This window comes from Cajanus cajan, chromosome 2 (genome assembly GCF_000230855.2).
Source record: "Cajanus cajan strain Asha chromosome 2, NIPB_CcT2T_4, whole genome shotgun sequence".
Taxonomy (NCBI): domain Eukaryota; kingdom Viridiplantae; phylum Streptophyta; class Magnoliopsida; order Fabales; family Fabaceae; genus Cajanus; species Cajanus cajan.
In genome coordinates, this window is record NC_138518.1 from 23470666 (window position 1) to 23490205 (window position 19540).

The 19540-nt window shown below is 42.9% G+C and overlaps 1 protein-coding gene across 1 annotated transcript; it reads left to right on the forward strand.

The window, feature by feature from the left end:
- Positions 1 to 2122: 2122 nt before the first annotated feature.
- Positions 2123 to 16923, forward strand: LOC145954841 (uncharacterized). The gene is made up of 2 exons (XM_083069526.1): positions 2123 to 2929; positions 13405 to 16923. Exons 1-2 carry the CDS (start codon positions 2123 to 2125, stop codon positions 16921 to 16923), a joined length of 4326 nt encoding a protein of 1441 aa, XP_082925652.1.
- Positions 16924 to 19540: the final 2617 nt, after the last annotated feature.

Genomic DNA, 19540 nt, shown 5'->3' on the forward strand with positions numbered 1-19540 from the left:
CAACCGTTGGCTTACCATCCAATTTTTCTTTGAAGGATTGGACCAACAAAGCACCATGATATTAGACTCAGCAGCTGGAGGATCTTTCATGGGGAAACCTATTAATGACTGCATGATTATTTTGGAAAATGTAGCCTCAAATCACAGCCAATACAGTGAAAGAGAAGTCACAGCAAGGAAAGGAACTCTGGGGCGATATGAAGTGAACAATATTGAGTTACTCTTAGCAAAATTTGATACTCTTAATCAAAGATTAGACAAGATGGAAAAAGCTAAGGTTAATTAAGTGGCTACAAATCAAGTATGTGACCTTTGTAGGGAACAAGGGCACACTGCAGTAGATTGTACCTCAATTTTTACTGGAGAAAAAGAAGATACTACTGAACAAGTGGCAGCTTCTCATAATTTCTATGACACTCCTCGAAGAGAGGAGAGTAATCCATATTCCAACACATACAACCCTGGTTGGAAGAATCATCCTAACTTTTCTTGGAAGAATAACCCAGTTCAAGGAAGTAGCAATCAGCAACCTAATTTCCGTCCGTCCAATCACTTCATTAATGGGCAAGGAATTCCAGTACAGACACCCTCAATTCAACAAAGTGTTTCAAGATTAGAAAGCCTTATGGAGAATTTTGTCACTAATCAAAAACAGACCAATGACTCAATGGCAAATTCTATTCAAAACCTTGCTGTCAAGGTTGAGAATATTACTCTCCACAACAAGATGCTGGAAAATCAAATTGCACAGTTGATGCCTAGTTCAAACAATTCTCCAGGTAAGTTCCCAGGTAAAACAGTTGCAAACCCAGCTGAAAATGTTAATGCTGTTACTTTAAGGAGTGGGAAGAAATTAGACGGACCTGTGTCTAATCAAAATGATAATATTGAGATTGATGAAGACGCTTCTCCTATGGTTGAAAAACCTGAAAAAGAGAGATTAGAAAAAGAAAAAGTATCTTCATCAAAGCCTCAAACTGTTTATCACCCTCCAATTCCTTTTCCTCAAAGGTTAGCAAGGACTAAACTTGATAGACAATTTGAAAAATTTTTAAATATGATCAAACAAGTGTATGTAAACATTCCATTTGTAGAAGCTCTACAACAGATGCCTACATATGCTAAATTTCTTAAGGATCTTTTAGCTAACCGAAGGAAATTGGATGATAGAGAGACTGTTACATTGATCCATCATAATTTGCCCAAAAAACTTAAGGATCCTGGTAGTTTCTCTATACCTTGTCTCATTGGAAATCTAAGGTTTGAAAAAGCCTTATGTGACCTTGGGGCAAGTATCAGTTTAATGCCTTTATCAATTTGCAAGAAATTAGATATGGGAGAATTAAAGCCTACAGCAATGTCAATCCAGTTAGCAGATAGATCTATAAAATATCCCATAGGAATTTTAGAAGATGTTCCAGTTAAGATAGGTAAATTTTTAATTCCGGGAGATTTTGTTGTTTTAGAAATGGAAGAGGACAACCAAATACCAATCATACTAGGTAGACCATTTTTGGCTACAGCAGGCGTGATAGTAGATGTCAAACATGGAAAATTGTCTTTATCCATTAATGATGAAACAATGGAATTTAATATTGCTAAATCTGTTAGACAACCTTCTCTTGAAAATATTTGCTGCAGGGTTGATATATTGCCTAAAGACATGGAGGAAGAAGTCATGAGATCTATTTTGAGGGATCCCTTGGAGAATTTTCTAGTTGGAGGAAAGCACATAGATCTTGAGGGGATTCAACCTAATTATGCTTGCTTGATCGATTCAAGTCCCCCGTGTAAAGAAAAAGATCCTCTAGTAGAAAGTCTTCTTGAGTCTTCAACAGATTGGCAAGAAGAAAACTCTCCAAAGTTAGAACTTAAACCACTTCCTTCATCTTTAAGGTATGAGTTTTTGGGGGCTAATTCCACTTATCCAGTCATAGTAAATTCAGCTTTAAATGAAAAAGAAACTGAAAAACTTCTCAATGAGTTGAGAAAATTTAGAAAAGTTATTGGATATACTATGGCTGATATAAAGGGAATTAGTTCTTCATTTTGTATGCATCGCATCTTCTTGGAGGAAGGATCCAAACCTTCTGTTGAAGCTCAAAGAAGACTAAATCCCAAGATGAAAGAAGAGGTAAAGAAAGAAATTTTGAAATTATTGGATGCTAAGGTAATTTATGCTATATCTGATAGTCCTTGGGTAAGTCCAGTTCATGTGGTTCCTAAGAAAGGTGGGATGACAGTAGTTAAAAATGATAATAATGAATTAATTCCCACAAGAACTGTGACTGGGTGGCGTATGTGTGTTGATTATAGAAAATTAAATAATGCCACTAGAAAGGATCACTTTCCCTTACCTTTTATTGATCAAATGCTTGAAAGGTTAGCAATGCATTCATACTTTTGTTATTTGGACGGATACTCCGGTTTTCATCAAATCCCTATTCATCCATTAGACCAAGAGAAAACTACTTTTACATGTCCCTATGGTACTTTTGCTTATAGGAGAATGCCTTTTGGCCTATGTAATGCACCTGCTACCTTTCAAAGATGTATGACTGCAATCTTTAGTGATTTATTAGAAAAAGAGATGGAAGTTTTCATGGATGACTTTTCAGTTTATGGTATTTCCTTTGATGACTGTCTATTAAATCTAACTAAAGTATTGCAGCGTTGCTCTGAAGTGAATTTAGTCTTAAATTGGGAAAAATGTCATTTTATGGTACAAGAAGGAATTGTCTTAGGACACCTAATATCTGGGAGAGGAATTGAGGTAGATAGAGCAAAAATAGAAGTAATTGATAAATTGCCTCTTCCAATTGATGTTAAAGGTGTTAGAAGTTTCTTAGGACATGCCGGTTTCTACCGAAGGTTTATTAAAGATTTTTCAAAAATCTCTAAACCATTATCTAATCTACTTGTGAAAGAGGTACCTTTTAACTTTGATGTTTCTTGTAAGAATGCATTCTACAGGTTGAAAGAAGCTCTCACTACAGCTCCTATTCTGCAAACTCCTGACTGGAGCCTTCCTTTTGAAATCATGTGTGATGCAAGTGACTATGCTATAGGAGCTGTATTGGGACAAAGAAAGGACAAGAAGGTTCATGCTATATACTATGCCAGCAAGACTCTTGATGAAGCCCAAGCCAATTATGCAACAACAGAAAAAGAATTGTTAGCAGTCGTCTATGCTTTTGAAAAGTTCAGATCTTATCTTGTGGGGTCTAAGGTTATTGTTTACACAAATCACTCTGCCCTAAAGTATCTTTTTAATAAAAAGGATGCTGGAGAAAAAAGGAAATTGGAACTCAATGAGCTTGATGAAATCAGATTAGACTCATATGAAAATGCTAAGATTTACAAAGAAAGAACAAAGAGGTGGCATGACAAGCATATACATAGAAGAGAATTCAAGCAAGGGGACTCAGTGCTATTATTTAATTCCAGACTCAGATTGTTTCCTGGAAAATTGAAGTCAAGATGGTCAGGGCCTTTTACAGTTCAAAAAGTATATCCCTATGGAGCTGTAGAAATCAGAAACGATAAAGGCGACATATTCAAGGTCAATGCACAGAGATTGAAGTTATATTTCCATGGGGAACACTTAGAAAAATTATACTCTATGGTTCTTCAGGAACCTACTCAAGCATCATGAAAAAAAAAAAAAAATAATAATAATAATAATAATAAAATAATAAAATAAAATTTCAGAGTTCCAGAGAGAATCACGACCGTGATTCTAAATCACGGGCGTGATCTTCTCTGGAAAATTTTTGGAAAACCCCAGAGAGAATCACGACCGTGATTATAAATCACGGGCGTGATCTCCTCTGTTTGAATTTTTGAAAACTCACAAAGAGAATCACGGCCGTGATTTCCAATCACGCCCGTGATTCCCTGCTGACGCTCAACAGATACAGCCCGTGATTTTTGAAATTCCCCTTTCCCTTATATATTTTTCCCCCTCCTTTTACATTCTCACTTCTCTCAAACTTACGAACTCTGCCCATTCTCTCTTTTCTTCTCTCCCAAACCCTAGCTTCTCACTTCTTCTTCCTCTTCTTCCCTCTTCCTCCCACATTCACTCCTTCCGTTCATCCATGGCTCCCAAGCGCACCCGTACCGTTGGTTCGTCCTCCACCGCTTCCGATACCCACAGTTACGAGGAAGAAGCAAGTGAAATTCCGCACCTTCCTCCGAGGTTCTATCGGAACGATGAACAGCGTGAGCGGAACGAGGTATTACGCTTCCGCACTATCCATCCTACCAGGTATCTCGACTTCCCATTTATTCGTAAGTTGGGTTTACGTGCTGATATCAATTTCATGTTAACTAACATTGGGTGGACAACCTTTGCTACCATGCATAATGATGTTGTTTATCCTCGACTAGTTCTTGAGTTCTTGAGCTCTCTCCACACGGAAATATTATCTGGGCCAAATTGTTCTGAAGGTTTGATTTCTTTCCGTATGTTTAACCAAGAACACGAATTAACCCTGGCTCAGTTCAATAATATTTTTGGATTTCCCACTGGAGGGAGCACGAGAACCCCAAGTTCTTTCAACCCTGGTTCTTTTTGGTATAGTTTGACAGGTACAAGTAATTGGGTCGCTGGAAAATGCAATTCCTCTGCTTTCCGCCATCCCGCCATCCGTATTATGCACCGCTTTATTGCCTCTACTGTTTTGGCCCGAGGTGATTCTGAAGGAAAGGTTCGTTTGAGCGACCTTTTACTTTTATGGGCTATGATGGAAAACAGAGAGGAGCCTATTGATTCTGGCAGTCATTTGGCACGACAGTTCCAGAGTATTTCCAATACCAGCCACGGTGCGATTGTGAATGGCGGCCTCATTACCACTATAGTCAAACACCTTGGCTATCACGCTTGGCTTGACCAGTTAGAACCACTCCCTGGAAGCCGTACTATTAATTTTGCTACCTGCTCTTCTATGAACTGCATTGCGAAAGATGAAGATGATAAATACTACTTTGTAGTAACCCAGTCGGGAGTGCACCACCAGTTACCAAATCCAACATACACCGTGAAGAACCGGGCTACACGGCAGTTTCCACTGGAGCCATTAGAGGACCTACCTCCAGCAGCTGAGGAAGCGGCTCCTGCAGATGAGGAAGCAGCTCCTGAACAACCCCCTCTACATCCTGGACCTGAGGTGGACAATGCTGCTATCCTAGCAGCTATTCAATCAATGGATAACCGGCTGAAACAAATGGATGAACGCCAGCAGCATTATAATTACATGGTTGATCAAATGTATCAATGGCACATTCAACGGTATCCAGATGATTTTCCACCACAGTGAGATCTTTCTTATTCCTTATTTTACTCTGATGCTTAGGGACAAGCATTTCTTTCTGTTGTGGGTTGGTTGCATATTCATGCATTTTATAATTTTGTCAAAATAATCTATCATGCATTCATTAGCTCTTTGCTTCGGGACAAGCAAATCTTTAAGTTTGGGGTTAGGAGGATGTACGCATTTCATTCATTCATGCAAAAAACAAAAATAAATAAATAAATAAAATAAAATAAAATAAAATAAAATAAAATAAAATAAAATAAAATAAAAAAAAAAAAAAAAAAAATCATGCATATATACATATTCAGTTAATCCCAGCTTGAATTTGTGTTTGAAAAGTAAATATTTTTAATGAAATTGTTCGTCTTTGAAAACACTGAATGTGATGAATTGAATCTTGAAGTCTCAGAACAAAAGGTTGAAAAATTAGCTGGTTTTGTGGCTAGCACTTGGTTCTTAGTATTGAGGCTTGAAATGATCGAGAATTATAAAAATAGTCTCTTGAAGATAAATTCTTTTTAATTCGTGCTTAAAAGCTTTTGGGGGGTAAAAAAAAAAAAAAAAAAAAAAAAAAAAAAAAAAAATCACCTAGCACCCCTTTGAGGTCATAGGTTAGAGGGAGAATATTCTTAACCTTAGAAAACTAAGGGAACTAATTAGCTACTGGGGAATTGTTTAGTAAAATAGCTAGCACCCCTTTGAGGCTACGTGTTCTTGAAATTATCATCCTCTCTACACTGATTGGCTACTGGGGAAATGTTTTAGGTGAAAAATTATTTCTGTTAAATTATCTTCATTTGACTAATGAGCTTTACAAGATTTGACATCATGAAACTCTTAGAAACTAAGAGTTGGCGCTAGTAATGAAAGATTAAGATTCTAATTGGACCTTGTGAGACTAAGAGTGAAGATTTTAAATGCTCAGTTAATTCTTGATGACTTTTTTTCAAAGTGCTAATTATTGTTTGAGGACAAACAAAAGTTCAAGTTTGGGGTTATTTGATGTTGTGTATTTTACTCATATTTTAGCACTTTAATTCACAAGAATTCATAGCATAATCATGCATATCTTTCATGTTTTTAATAAATTTTTATATCATTTTCCTATTTTATGCTTTTCTTGGTATGTGTTGTGTTTTCTCTGAGCAGGATCAAGATTTAAGAATTAAAGAGGAAATGCTGAGCTACAGGGAAAATCACGGCCGTGATTCTAAATCACGCCCGTGATTCACCATAGAAAATCACGGCCGTGATTCCCAATCACACCCGTGAACGCCACTGACCCTTCATAGATGTGCTCCAGAGAAGATCACGGTCGTGATTCTCAGTCACGGCCGTGATTCACTTCGCGTCCCAGCTTTTTAAGTTTTATGTTTTATTTTTTATTTTATCTTTGTAATTTTTATCTTGGTAGTTTTACCTTTTTACCCTTTTAGGTTATAAATTAGATTAGGTTAGCCTAGAACGGGAATTTTTTCCTGGAGAGAGTTTTTAGTTTTTGACACTTGGAGAAGGTTGGGCGCCTGTGCCATCGACTCTAAGGTTTGCTTTTCTTCTATTCTTTTTTCTTGGAGAACTACTATGAACTCCTGTGAGTAGTTTCCCTTTTTCTGGGATCAGGGCTTAGCCTCTGAGAACCTCTTTATTAATGCATTATTCAGTTTCTTAAATTTATTCCAATTCTTGATCTGTTCTTTTATATTTTATATATGAACTTTAATATTATTGTTTTCATAATAACATTAATTAAGGATGAACTGAGAGGAGAACTTGATTATAATTATGATAAACAATTAATCTTAATTTTCATAATCATAGATAATTAGGGATGAACTGAGAGGAGAACCTAATTATCGGAACCTAAAGGAACAGACTTGAGTGTTAAATCACAAGAGTAGATTTAAGCTTTCGAGGAGCAATAGATTAACAAAGATCTTAATGGGCTTAATTGAACGTAATTACTACGAGAGTAGAGATTAATTTTAATTAAACACATCCTCGTAGCCTGAGAAGGTGCAAGGATTAAATTAGGTTAAGACTACCTTCAAGATGGAATAGAATTAATTAATGAAAATAATAATTCAATAATGTTGGAACCCTTTGTGCGAACCCTAGATTCCAGGAAATCTCCTTATCTTATCTTAAAGTTTTATCTTATTCATTAATTGCATTACTATCTCTTTTACCATCGAATCTGATCTTATCATCTCAAAACAAAAATTCCATCTGTTTTAAAATTCAAATTAAAATACTAGTAATTCTAGGTCAAACACGTAGTCCCTGTGATTCGATATTTATTACTTGACGACAACCGTACACTTGCGGTTTTCCACACATCAGTACGCAAGGCAGGCACAGTTGATCAAGTACATGCAGGATGACTTACTCTTGACTCGATCCGATGCGCAGCAATGGCGGGAAGTTGCTCAACAACAAACCGCAAGCCTTTCCGATTTTCGCAAGAAGGAAAGGAAGGACTAGCACATATGGCTAAGCTCCAAGAGGAGAAGGATCGAGCCGAAGACGAGCTTAATGAGCTGCAAGCCATGATCAACTACCACATTCAAAAGGCGAAGGACGCTCAAAAGGTTAGTGATGATATGAGCCAAGCAGTCCATACGCAAGTTGAGGCAATGGCCCGTCATGTAGAGGAAGCCGAAGATGAATGGAGAAGAAACATGAACCCGCCTGTGGGTTTCTATCGGCTCTTTTCATTTTGTAAAAAATTACTTCAAAGCATTGTATAACAAGTTGTACACTTTCCTTGATTAATAAATTGAATTTTTGAGATCTATGGAATCTTTCAATTGCCTTTGCATTTCATAGTCATTCATTCGCATACATCCCTCCTAGTAATTTATTAATAACATTAATAAAAAGAAAGGATTAATCGATGCGTATGTTCAGAATGGATCGCACGCCGTTCGTTATCAAATGTAAGCCAACAACCGCGCCAAGCGAACGCACATCAACTCCGTTGTTGGTAATCAAGACGAATAAAGGGGAAGGTCCGATACCATTAAAGATCACTGCTCCAAGACCTTTTCCCTACGAATCGAATAAGGTTGTGCCATGGATATACGACATCCATTCTTCTGCCGACAGCGATATCTCTAACATCGCTGGACTTGGGGGCATGACTAGGAGTGGCAGGATCTACACTCCCGAAGATCTTCATGATAAAGCTCCCAAGAATAAAGGAAAGGAAAAAGAAAAAGAGAAAAACGAGGAAAATAAAGAATCCGAGGATAAAGATCAAAGGACGAAGAGGAACCAAGATCCTTCTCGACGTTCTTCAAGCCAGATCTTTAGGAAGGCCGGTTCACAAGCGTCAAGGCCGATCGTCGTCATCAAGTGCTCTTCTCCTTCCGATAGGGATGTATAGACCTGATGACTGTTAGAGATTACTCCTCGAGGACAGCCCGACCCCCGAGCCTCGATAGGGCACATGTTTCCGCTATAATTATAATAAAATCGTTCTTTATTATTTCTTATTGCTTCTTTTCTTGCTTGCAATAAATTTCTAGACCACATTATTTTAACCCTGTTTGAATAAGCATGAATGAGGTTAAAATCGTCTTAATAACAATAAACCCGCATCATTTTTATGTGGAAGTGTGTATGACAACTTGGAGCACCATTCCTTGGCCTCGACAAGTGCCATCATGGATAAAAAAAAGAAACCCTTTAAAAACAAAAATCATAAAAACAACAAAAGGCTCGGCAGGAAACCCAAAAAGGGGGCTGCGCAAAAATAAGAGCAAAGAACCCGCTAGGAATCCCACGAAAGGGTGACCTAGGCAAAAATTAGGGTTGCAAAAACGAACAAAAACAAAGGTCCGCTGAGACACCACAAAGGGGTGTTTTAGGCAAAAATAAGGACTATCAAAAAAACAAAAGAAATCCATGATGGTACCATGAGCTGAATCCAAAAAGAAAGGTTCAAGGGAAACTATCTAAGTTGTCGAATCACAACATCAATAAACAAGACTTTCTTAACTTCATAAGTGTTTAATCAAACAAGCCTAAACACATAAGCCTACCTTGGCCAGCCATTCTTACAAAAACCATTTTCAAAAATAATCCCCTCTAAAACACAAACTTTTGAACAAAAATACCTTTCCCTTCTTTTCTCTTGTCCCAAACGATTTTAGAATAATCTAGTGGAAACATGGAGATATAGTGGTCAATAGGAAGGTTAATACATCTTCTAAAGGAAGGGAATGATCACTGGGTTGATGACACCAATCTCGATATAACACGCATCATTCCTCGGTTACAGAAATCGGCAGCGCACAGCCCGTCTAGAGGAATGGCAAAAATCCAAGCAAAGAAACGCATCGGTTAATTCTTTTGAAAAATAAATCAAATAGAATTAGGTGCATCATACCGCATACATGCATACAGATGGTAGGTGTACTGGAAGATCACTTATTCTCTGTTTATTGAAAAAAAAAATGAACTTCAGAAAAAACAATGCGCCCGTACCATGTTCAGTACGCCCGTACTAAAATTAAGGTTATGAACAAATTTTCAACTCAATACGGGCATACTGAAATGAATACGGCCGTATTGGCCATAACGTCCACACCAATACGGACGTATTGAATTCAATACGGCCCGTATTGGCCCATTCTTTTGTACATCAACAACATCTTCATTCCTCTGCATACTTTATCTATGAGTGTGTTTGAGATCCCTCCAACAGAAAAAGCCGAAAAATCAACAAAAAAGGCAAAATTCAGAAAATACAGAATAACTGAGCCTGGAGAGGCTCGCCGAAATAATACTCCCCAGAGACATCTCAGCTCGCACTCTTGGGCCGAATTCCCAATGAAAGCTATCAGAGCAAGATCAGCAAGATTCCCTAATGGAAGCATGATCGTCCAAAACAAAGCATCTGAGTCAAAGAACTCAGACTTCCTCAGTGGAAGATGGCTTTCCAACTCAAGCGACGAGTGAAGCTAAGCCTGCAGAGGCTTTCTAAATAATACTCTGGGATACATAAGATCCTCAATCCCCATTCGCCTACTCAGAGGCACTCCTCCAAAAAAAGGAAAATCCAAAAAGATCAATACCCATTCCCCAAGCGGAATTCGGTATTCAACCAAACACCGAACGTCAAGATAATCCGCCTAACAGAAGAGGCCAATCAAAATCATACGACAGAATCCCCCAGCGGATAACAGCCTACGTAGAGGCAACAAAACAAAAAATCAAAAAGTCACCCGAATAAGGATAACCGGGATACTCCACCAACGTCGAAAGGACGTCAGCCAATCATAAGGCATCGCTCACATCAGAAAGAGCATCTTTGTGTCTACATCCCCAAGGAATCAGAATTTCCCCAGTGGGCACCAACTATGCAATGGAAAGTTGGGACACAAGAACCTATGAGTAACTGCACATCCCCTAGACGGATCCCTGCGTTATCCAGCCCTCAGCGGCACCAAAATCAAAAACAACCGTCGAAGCAGCATCGTGGACTTTGGAGACAAAATCATAACAACAGAATCCCCCAGCGGATAACAGCCTACGCAGAGGCAACAAAACCAGAAAATCAAAAGTGTCACCCGAATAAGGATAACCGGGATACTCCACCAACGTCGAAAGGACGTCAGCCAATCATAAGGCATCGCTCACCTCAGAAAGAGCATCTTTGTGTCTGCATCCCCAAGGAATCAGAATTTCCCCAGTGGGCACCAACTACGCAATGGAAAGTTGGGACACAAGAACCTATGAGTAACTGCACATCCCCTAGACGGATCCCTGCATTATCCAGCCCTCAGCGACAGCAAAATCAACAACGACCGTCGAAGCAGCATCGTGGACTGTGGAGACAAAATCATCAAATCCCTGGAGAGGGCAAACTCAAGCTACCAAAGTGACCAGAAGCACGGAGGTATGCAACCCTGGGGAGGGCAAACCGCAGACCCTGGAGAGGGCAAACTCACGCTACTGAGGTTGTCAGAAACACCGAGGTATGCAACGAGCCTGGAGAGGCGACGACTAATACTCAGCTACCCCGTCGTCAGAAACACGGAGGTATACAGCTGCCAACGTCGTCAGAAACACGGAGGCATGCAGACCCTAGCGAGGGCAAACCGCAGACCCTGGAGAGGGCAAACTCACGCTACTGAGGTTGTCAGAAACACCGAGGTATGCAACGAGCCTGGAGAGGCGACGACTAATACTCAGCTACCCCGTCGTCAGAAACACGGAGGTATGCAGCTACCGAGGTTGTCAGAAACACCAAGGTATGCACGAGCCTGGAGAGGCGACGACTAATACTCAGCTACCCCGTCGTCAGAAACACGGAGGTACGCAACTGCCAACATCGTCAGAAACATGGAGGCATGCACACCCTGGAGAGGGCAAACTCACGCTACCGAGGTTGTCAAAAACACCAAGGTATGCACGAGCCTGGAGAGGCGACGACTAATACTCAGCTACCCCATCGTCAGAAACACGGAGGTATGCAGCTGCCAACATCGTCAGAAACATGGAGGCATGCAGACCCTGGAGAGGGCAAACTCGCGCTACCGAGGTTGTCAGAAACACCGAGGTATGCAACGAGCCTGGAGAGGCGACGACTAATACTCAACCTGGAGAGGCTACTCAACAGTTTTCCCACCTGAAGACACTACAAGTCGGAAGGGTGGCCTGTTCCCCGGACAATTGGGTCAACTCCTTTACTTGTCAACCGGTACACCAAAAAGCCGTTTGACTAAGTAAAGGGGGGGCAGCTGTAGACCCCTAAAATTGTCCGGGTCGGAAACAAGACTCAAAGACTCTCGAAGACCGAAGGAAAGTCAGCTGGAAGGACTCCTGGAAGACCCTAGGATGATTCTTTGTAGGTTTAGAAGTCTTAGAGTAGCTTAGAATAAGGGTGTGCGAGGATTGGAGCTCAATACACCCTCCCAGAGGTTCAGTACGGCCGTACTGAGCCATTTGAACTGCAATACGGCCGTAGTGAACTCAATATGGCCGTACTGAAGTTTTTGAACTTCAGTACGGCCGTACCAAATTCAATACGGCCGTACTGTAGTTCAAAAACACTCAGTACGGGCCGTAGTGAAATCAATACGGCCGTACTGAAGTTTTTGAACTTCAGTACGGCCGTACCAAATTCAATACGGTCGTACTGTAGTTCAAAAACCCTGTACGGGCCGTATTGACCTCCCAGGCCGTATTGTGCCTCAATCCTATAAATAGGACGTCATTTGCACGTCCTCCCACACTTTTTACACATTCCTCAACCCTCCTACTGAGTATTCTTGGGTTTCTGAGCTTTTCTCTGCCCTAGATATCTCTCCGGAGCCGATCCGACGAAGTTCTTGAGTCATGAGCCATTAGCTTGAGATTCGAACAAGTCGAAGGGAAATCTCTTTGATTTCCATAGTAAAAATTTGTCTTTAGGGGAAAGGAGCGAGCGGACGTGTAGTGGGAAGGAGCGCCAAAAAGCCTCCTAACGTTGTTCTGATATATATAAAAGCCCGCTTCGGAGGTTTCTTTCTAAATCCTTTCTTTTACCGCTTTTATTGATTTTTGATTGTCGCATTGCATGTTTAGAGCTTTCATCATGTAAATATTTAATCTATAATCGTTTCTAATAAATAGGGGTAATTTAGTAATTTTACATTGTTATTTATGAAATAATTCGTCATAGGGAACCCGAAAGGGGCGTTGTGGGGTGCTAACACCTTCCTCGCACGTAATCGACTCCCTTACCCGACTCTGGTTGTAATGGCCAAGGTTGATTTATGAAAATCAATTGCCTTATATCTTTTTCCAATGTTTTGTGTAAAATATTGGTGGCGACTCCAAGAACCCTTCTTTTTACGAAAACCGCTAATCTATGGAGGGTCCTGTTTGGGATTAACATAGGTTGGTGAGAATCATTTAATAAGTATTGTTAGTTCGATGAGGTCTCAGTTTGAGAATAAGTCGCTCTAACAATCCATCATTTTTCCAAAATCTAATAAGAGTCCAACCATCGTCGCGAATGCCAACGTCCGTTTCGGCGGGTGGCGACACTGCTCTCAGAGATCGCATTGAGGACCTTGTTAAGGCGGGGCATCTTCAGAACTTCACCCAACCCGCAAGCAGGAAGAGATATGATAGCTACCAAAGTAGAAGTGAACATGGTAGAGGGGACCAAGAAAGAGTGCCTAAAAGGCATAGGTCCACGGAACGGAGCAGGACCCCAGAGCGAAATGATCAGCATCGGAATCGTAATCAAACAAGGAGGGTAATAAACACGATCATGGGAGGATTTGCCGGAGGAGGAAGCACGTCCTCGGCCCGCAAGAGACATTTGAGGGCCATCAAGTCGGTAAACGTTGTAGGAAGGGCGAATTCTATCCATATGCCCCCTATCACATTCACCGATCGAGATTTCAAAGGAGTAGACCTAGTGCAGGATGACCCTATGGTCATCAGTGTAGAGATCAACAATTGTGTCGTCAAAAAGACACTTGTCGATCAAGGGAGCTCAACGGATATCTTGTACTGGAAGACGTTCGAACAGCTCGGCATCCCCGAACAAGAGTTGATACCTTATGATGAGCCCTTGGTCGGATTCTCGGGTGAACGAGTAGACACAAGAGGGACGATCGACCTCTACACTTACTTCGGCGACGACCAGCGCGGACGAAGGATTAAAGTTAGGTACGTTGTGGTGCATGCTAACACTTTGTACAATATCCTGTTGGGCCGACCATCATTGAACAACCTTCGCGCCATCGTCTCCACTCCCCACTTGGCTATGAAGTTCCCTTCAGAAGGAGGAACAATCATCACCCTGCACGCAGATCAGAAGACGGCACGCGAATGTTACTTCGCCAGCCTCAAAATTCAACCTACTCCCAAGACGACCCGAGATGTCAATGTCATTGGAGATACCAGCCAACGCAAGCCGGTCGACGACCTGGAACTGGACCCTAGATTGACGGATGAAGATAGAGTCGAACCGATTGAGACGACGATTCCATTTCAACTCGAAAAGAATGAAGAACAAGTTACTCATTTAAGCTCCCAATTAACAGAAACAGAAGCAAGGGACATTAAACGAGTCCTACTAAAGTACTCAGACCTATTCGCCCGGACAGCAGCTGATATGCCCGGCATTGACCCTAACTTCCATTGCCACCGACTCTCGGTTTGCCGAGATGCCAGGCCCGTTGCGCAGAAGAAGAGAAAAATGGGGGGAGAAAGAGCCCAGGCAGTAAGAGAAGAAACAACCAAGTTACTACAAGCGGGATTCATCAGGGAAGTCAAGTACTCCACTTGGTTGGCCAATGTAGTGATGGTCAAAAAGGCAAATGGCAAGTGGCAGATGTGTACTGACTACACGGATCTCAACAAGGCGTGCCCGAAGGATGCCTATCCCCTTCCACACATCGATACATTAGTTGACGGAGCGGCAGGTCACCAAAGGCTGAGTTTTCTAGATGCATATTCAGGGTATAATCAGATACCTATGTACCCCCCAGACGAAGCAAAGACCGCGTTCATCACGGATTCGGCTAACTTTTGTTACAAGTTAATGCCATTCGGCTTGAGGAATGCAGGGGAAACTTACCAGCGCCTCATGGACAAGATTTTCCGTCGGCAGATTGGAGCATGCTTGGAAGTCTATGTGGACGATATGGTGATCAAGTCCAACTCCGCCGCCGACCACCTGAAAGACCTCCACACGATTTTTGACGAGGTAAGGCGGCACCACATGCGATTGAACCCGGCTAAATGCACATTCGGGGTAGACGGTGGAAAATTTCTGGGCTTCATGTTGTCGAAAAGAGGTATAGAAGCCAACCCCGACAAGTGCCAGGCCATCATCAATATGAGAAGCCCTCTTAATGTAAAGGAAGTACAGCATTTGGCCGGACGCATCGCCTCCCTGGCTCGATTCTTGCCTTGCATGGCGGACAAATCTAGACCCATTATGTCTCTATTGAAGAAAGCCACCAAGTTTAAGTGGACCGACAAATGTGAATCAGCTTTCCAAAAATTCAAAACAATACTAGCAGCTCCACCATTGCTAGCCAAACCAGACCCCCAGTTGGACATGATAATATATCTTTCGGCTTTAGACAAAGCCATCAGCACTGTATTGGTGCAAAAGAAAATAGAGCAGACGGTGGTATACTTCATCAGTCGGGTCTTACAAGAGGCCGAGACGAGATATCAGCATCTCGAAAAGACAGTTCTTGCTCTCGTGCACACAGCCAGGCGCCTCCGACATTACTTCCAGAGCCACAGAATACTTGTCCGAATAGATAGCCCCATTGTCAAAGTCTTGCGGAAACCCGAATTGGCCAGAAGGATGGTCACTTGGTCCATCGAGCTGTCACAATTTGATATTCGTTTTGAGCCAAGGGGACCCATCAAGGCGCAAAGCATGGCCGACTTCATCAATGAATTCACACCACCGATAACTCCCGAGCCACATATTTGGACGCTACACGTGGATGGATCATCAAACCAGCAGGGTAGCGGCGCCGGCATCATTTTGGAAGGCCCCGGCAAAACTGTGATAGAACAGTCATTGCAGTTCGGATTCAAAACTTCTAACAACCAAGCAGAGTACGAGGCCCTTCTCGCAGGACTGAGATTGGCAACCGACCTCGGCATCACTAAGATCCACTGTTTTAGTGATTCGCAAGTGGTGACAGGGCAAGTCAACGGCACTTTTCAGATCAAAGAACCAACATTGTTGTTGTACTTTCATGCTTTCCAAAAACTAAAAAGCAACTTTGAAATTGTCCGTGTCACACACACACTCAGGGAACACAATACCAGAGCCGGCCAGCTAGCCAAACTAGCTAGTAGCAAGAAAACCAGCCATTTGCGTAGTATGATACAGCAAGAGCTGCTAAGCCTGAGTATCAATGAGACTGAATGTTTGCAGACCGATCAGGGAAGCCCCTGTTGGATGGACACCATAGTAAACCACCTTCTGACCGGAGAATTACCCGAGGATCCCCTCAAAGCTAAGAAAATGAGAACCACGGCTGCACGGTATACGCTGATCGTCGAAGAATTATATGAGCGGGGCATTTCTTCCCCCCTGTTGAAGTGTCTCACTCCTGAACAGGCGCACTACGTTCTCCGAGAAATTGATGAAGGTGTATGCGGGACTCACTCGGGAAGCCGAACTCTCGCAGCCAAAGTCATCCGTGCAGGGTACTATTGGCCAACCTTAGCCACAGATTGTGCTGAGTTTGTTCAACGGTGCAAACCGTGCCAACAGTTCGGACCGTTAACACATCAGCCTCCAGAAGAATTGCACTCCATCACGACCCCGTGGCCGTTCTCCATTTGGGGCATGGACATACTGGGACCCTTCCCACCAGCTAAAGGGCAAATGAAGTTCCTCATTGTAGCAGTGGACCACTTCACTAAATGGATCGAAGCAGAAGTCGTGGCCACCATAACGGCCAGCAATGTTCAGAAGTTCTTCTGGAGGAATGTGATCACACGCTTCGGGATCCCGTACGCATTAATCACTGACAACGGTTTACAGTTCACCGATCAGCGTTTCAACGACTTCCTTTCCGAGTTGGGCATCAAGCATAAAATGACTTCTGTTGAGCATCCCTAGTCTAATGGACAGGCCGAAGCTGCAAATAAGGTTATCCTCAAAGAACTAAAGCGACGGCTCGGGCAGGCCAAATGCTCATGGCCGGATCATCTGCCAGAGATTCTATGGGCGTATCGCTGTACTCCACAAAGTTCTACCAAGGAAACTCCATTTCGGCTAACTTACGGCACCGACGCCATGATTTCGGTGGAAGTTGGGGAACCTTCACTCCGGCGACAGTAATTCATTGAAGGTACCAACAGGGAAGCTCTCAACATAGAACTAGACCTAGTTGATGAAACACGCGAGTCGGCTCTTGTCAATATGGAAGCTTGCCGTACCAGGGCAGCTAGGAAAATCAGAACGAAGGTGAAGCCTCGTCAGTTTCAAGCAGGGGACCTAGTATGGCGAGTCACAGGTGAAGCACGCAAGGACAAGACTCAGGGGAAGTTAGCACCCAATTGGGATGGACCATATCGAATAAGGCACGACCTGCAGAACGGAGCTTACAAACTAGAAGAGCTCAATGGGAAGGTTATACCCTGCACTTGGAATGCGACGCACCTAAAGCATTACTTTAGCTAGTCCTTCTTATATAACTTGTTTCGGAGCACTCTTTTCCTTTCTCAGGTTTTTCCCCCTTGCAAGAATGTGAAAGAGGTTTTACTGACGAAAGGTTTTTAATGAGGCTCCACATCAATGAAACAAACTCTTTTGGTGAAATCTTTTATCTGCTCAAATCTATTCAAGTCAAACTTAATTCCTTCCGAGCACTCTAGCTCGGCAAAGGACGAGTACTTAAATCCCTCCCGAGACATCTTCTCGGCCAAGGTTGAACCACTAAATCCTTCCCGAGACATCCTCTCGGCCCAGGTTGAACATAACAATCCCTCCCGAGACATCCTCTCGGCCAAGGTTGAACATAACAATCCCTCCCGAGACATCCTCTCGGCCAAGGTTGAACAGAACAATCCCTCCCGAGACATCCTCTCGGCCAAGGTTGAACATAACAATCCCTCCCGAGACATCCTCTCGGCCAAGGTTGAACAGAACAATCCCTCCCGAGACATCCTCTCGGCCAAGGTTGAACAGAACAATCCCTCCCGAGATATCCTCTCGGCCAAGGTTGAAAACTAATCCCTCCCGAGCACTCTCGCTCGGCCAAGGACGAATACTTTAATCCCTTCCGAGCTCTCGCTCGGCCAAGAAAGAACACTCACCTCCCGAGCATTCTCGCTCGGCCAAGACCGAATAAACAAGTCCCTCCCGAGGCACCCACTCGGTCAAGGTTGAACAAAATCTAAAAGACCATTTCGGCAAAGGAAGAGAACTTAGCCCTTCAGGGTACCTACTACTCAGTTAAGGGTGAGCAAAGTTTACTTCCCGAGGAACCTCCTCAACCAAAGACAAACCACCATACCAAACCCAAATGCCTCTTCACTCGGTCAAGGTTGAACAACATTACCTTGCCCACCAAAAAGGAGATTCCAACCTTATCGGCCAAAAGAAAACGACAAGTTCAAGTCTCCAACATAAATCCGAACCAATTCGTTTGATAAATATGAATCGTTCACCTAATGAGCAAAAACATAAAATAGAGTCCGAATAGGAAAGAAACAAATTAATTAAAGTCAAAACGACACTATTGGCCGGAGGGTACAATCAGGTATGGCTCATTCGGCCCAAAAGAATCAAAAAGAAAGCAAAAATACCCTATACATATACATCATCAACAAAAAAAATGTATAACTCAAAAAACACCCATCAATCAGCATGAGTGGTCTCCTCGTCTTCATTCACAGTTGCACCCGGATCTTCCATGGGAGCCGACCGGGGTGGGGCCGCCTCATCCGGATCAATGTTGTCGGGGGTATCATTAAAGTCCAGATACGCCCCTTGGAAGAAGTCCTTGCTGAGTTCGAAGGAGAAGTCTGGGGGAAAGGTGCCGAAATGGGTCGCCTGCCGAGCGCAATGCAAAAACCCTTCCTCGTGCTCCTTGATGATTTTGCTCTCAACTTCGGCCCGGAAGGAAGCCATGGCAGCCTCGGCCTCGGCTTTTACTTGTTGTTCCCGAGCCGCGAGTTCTTGCACCTCTTGGACCCTCATCCGTTCGGCGTCTTCCGCCGCAAGAGCTCGGCCCTCCATCTCCGCATAAGCCTCCCTTAACCGAGCCACCTCGGCCTCCAATGTCAACTTCTCACCAGAAGTTGCTTCATGTGCCTCGACGGACTATTGAAGGGCCGACTTAGTCTCGTCCAAACTCTTCTTCAGATTGTGAACATCGGCCATAGGCTCTAAATCCATCTTCTGAAATATGGTCGTGGCCCTCATGTGCAGTTCACAGGCCATAGCCCATTGAGCCGAGGGGGTAGTTGAATCGAGCATCCGATGCCCCTAAGCCGACAACAAATCGAATGACATTATTCGGGCCGGACGAATCTCCTCCGATAGAAAATCTTTGGCGAAAATGGCTGAAGGAATGGCCAAATCAGTCGAACTGCTTTCAACCCGGCGTTGCTTCGGCCAAGTGGTTTCAGCAGCAGCGGCATCGGCTTTCCTCTTCTCTTTGTCCTTTTTCTTTTTGGCTGAAGGATCAGGAAGAGCAATAACCGTGGGCGTCGGCCGGGGAGCATCCATG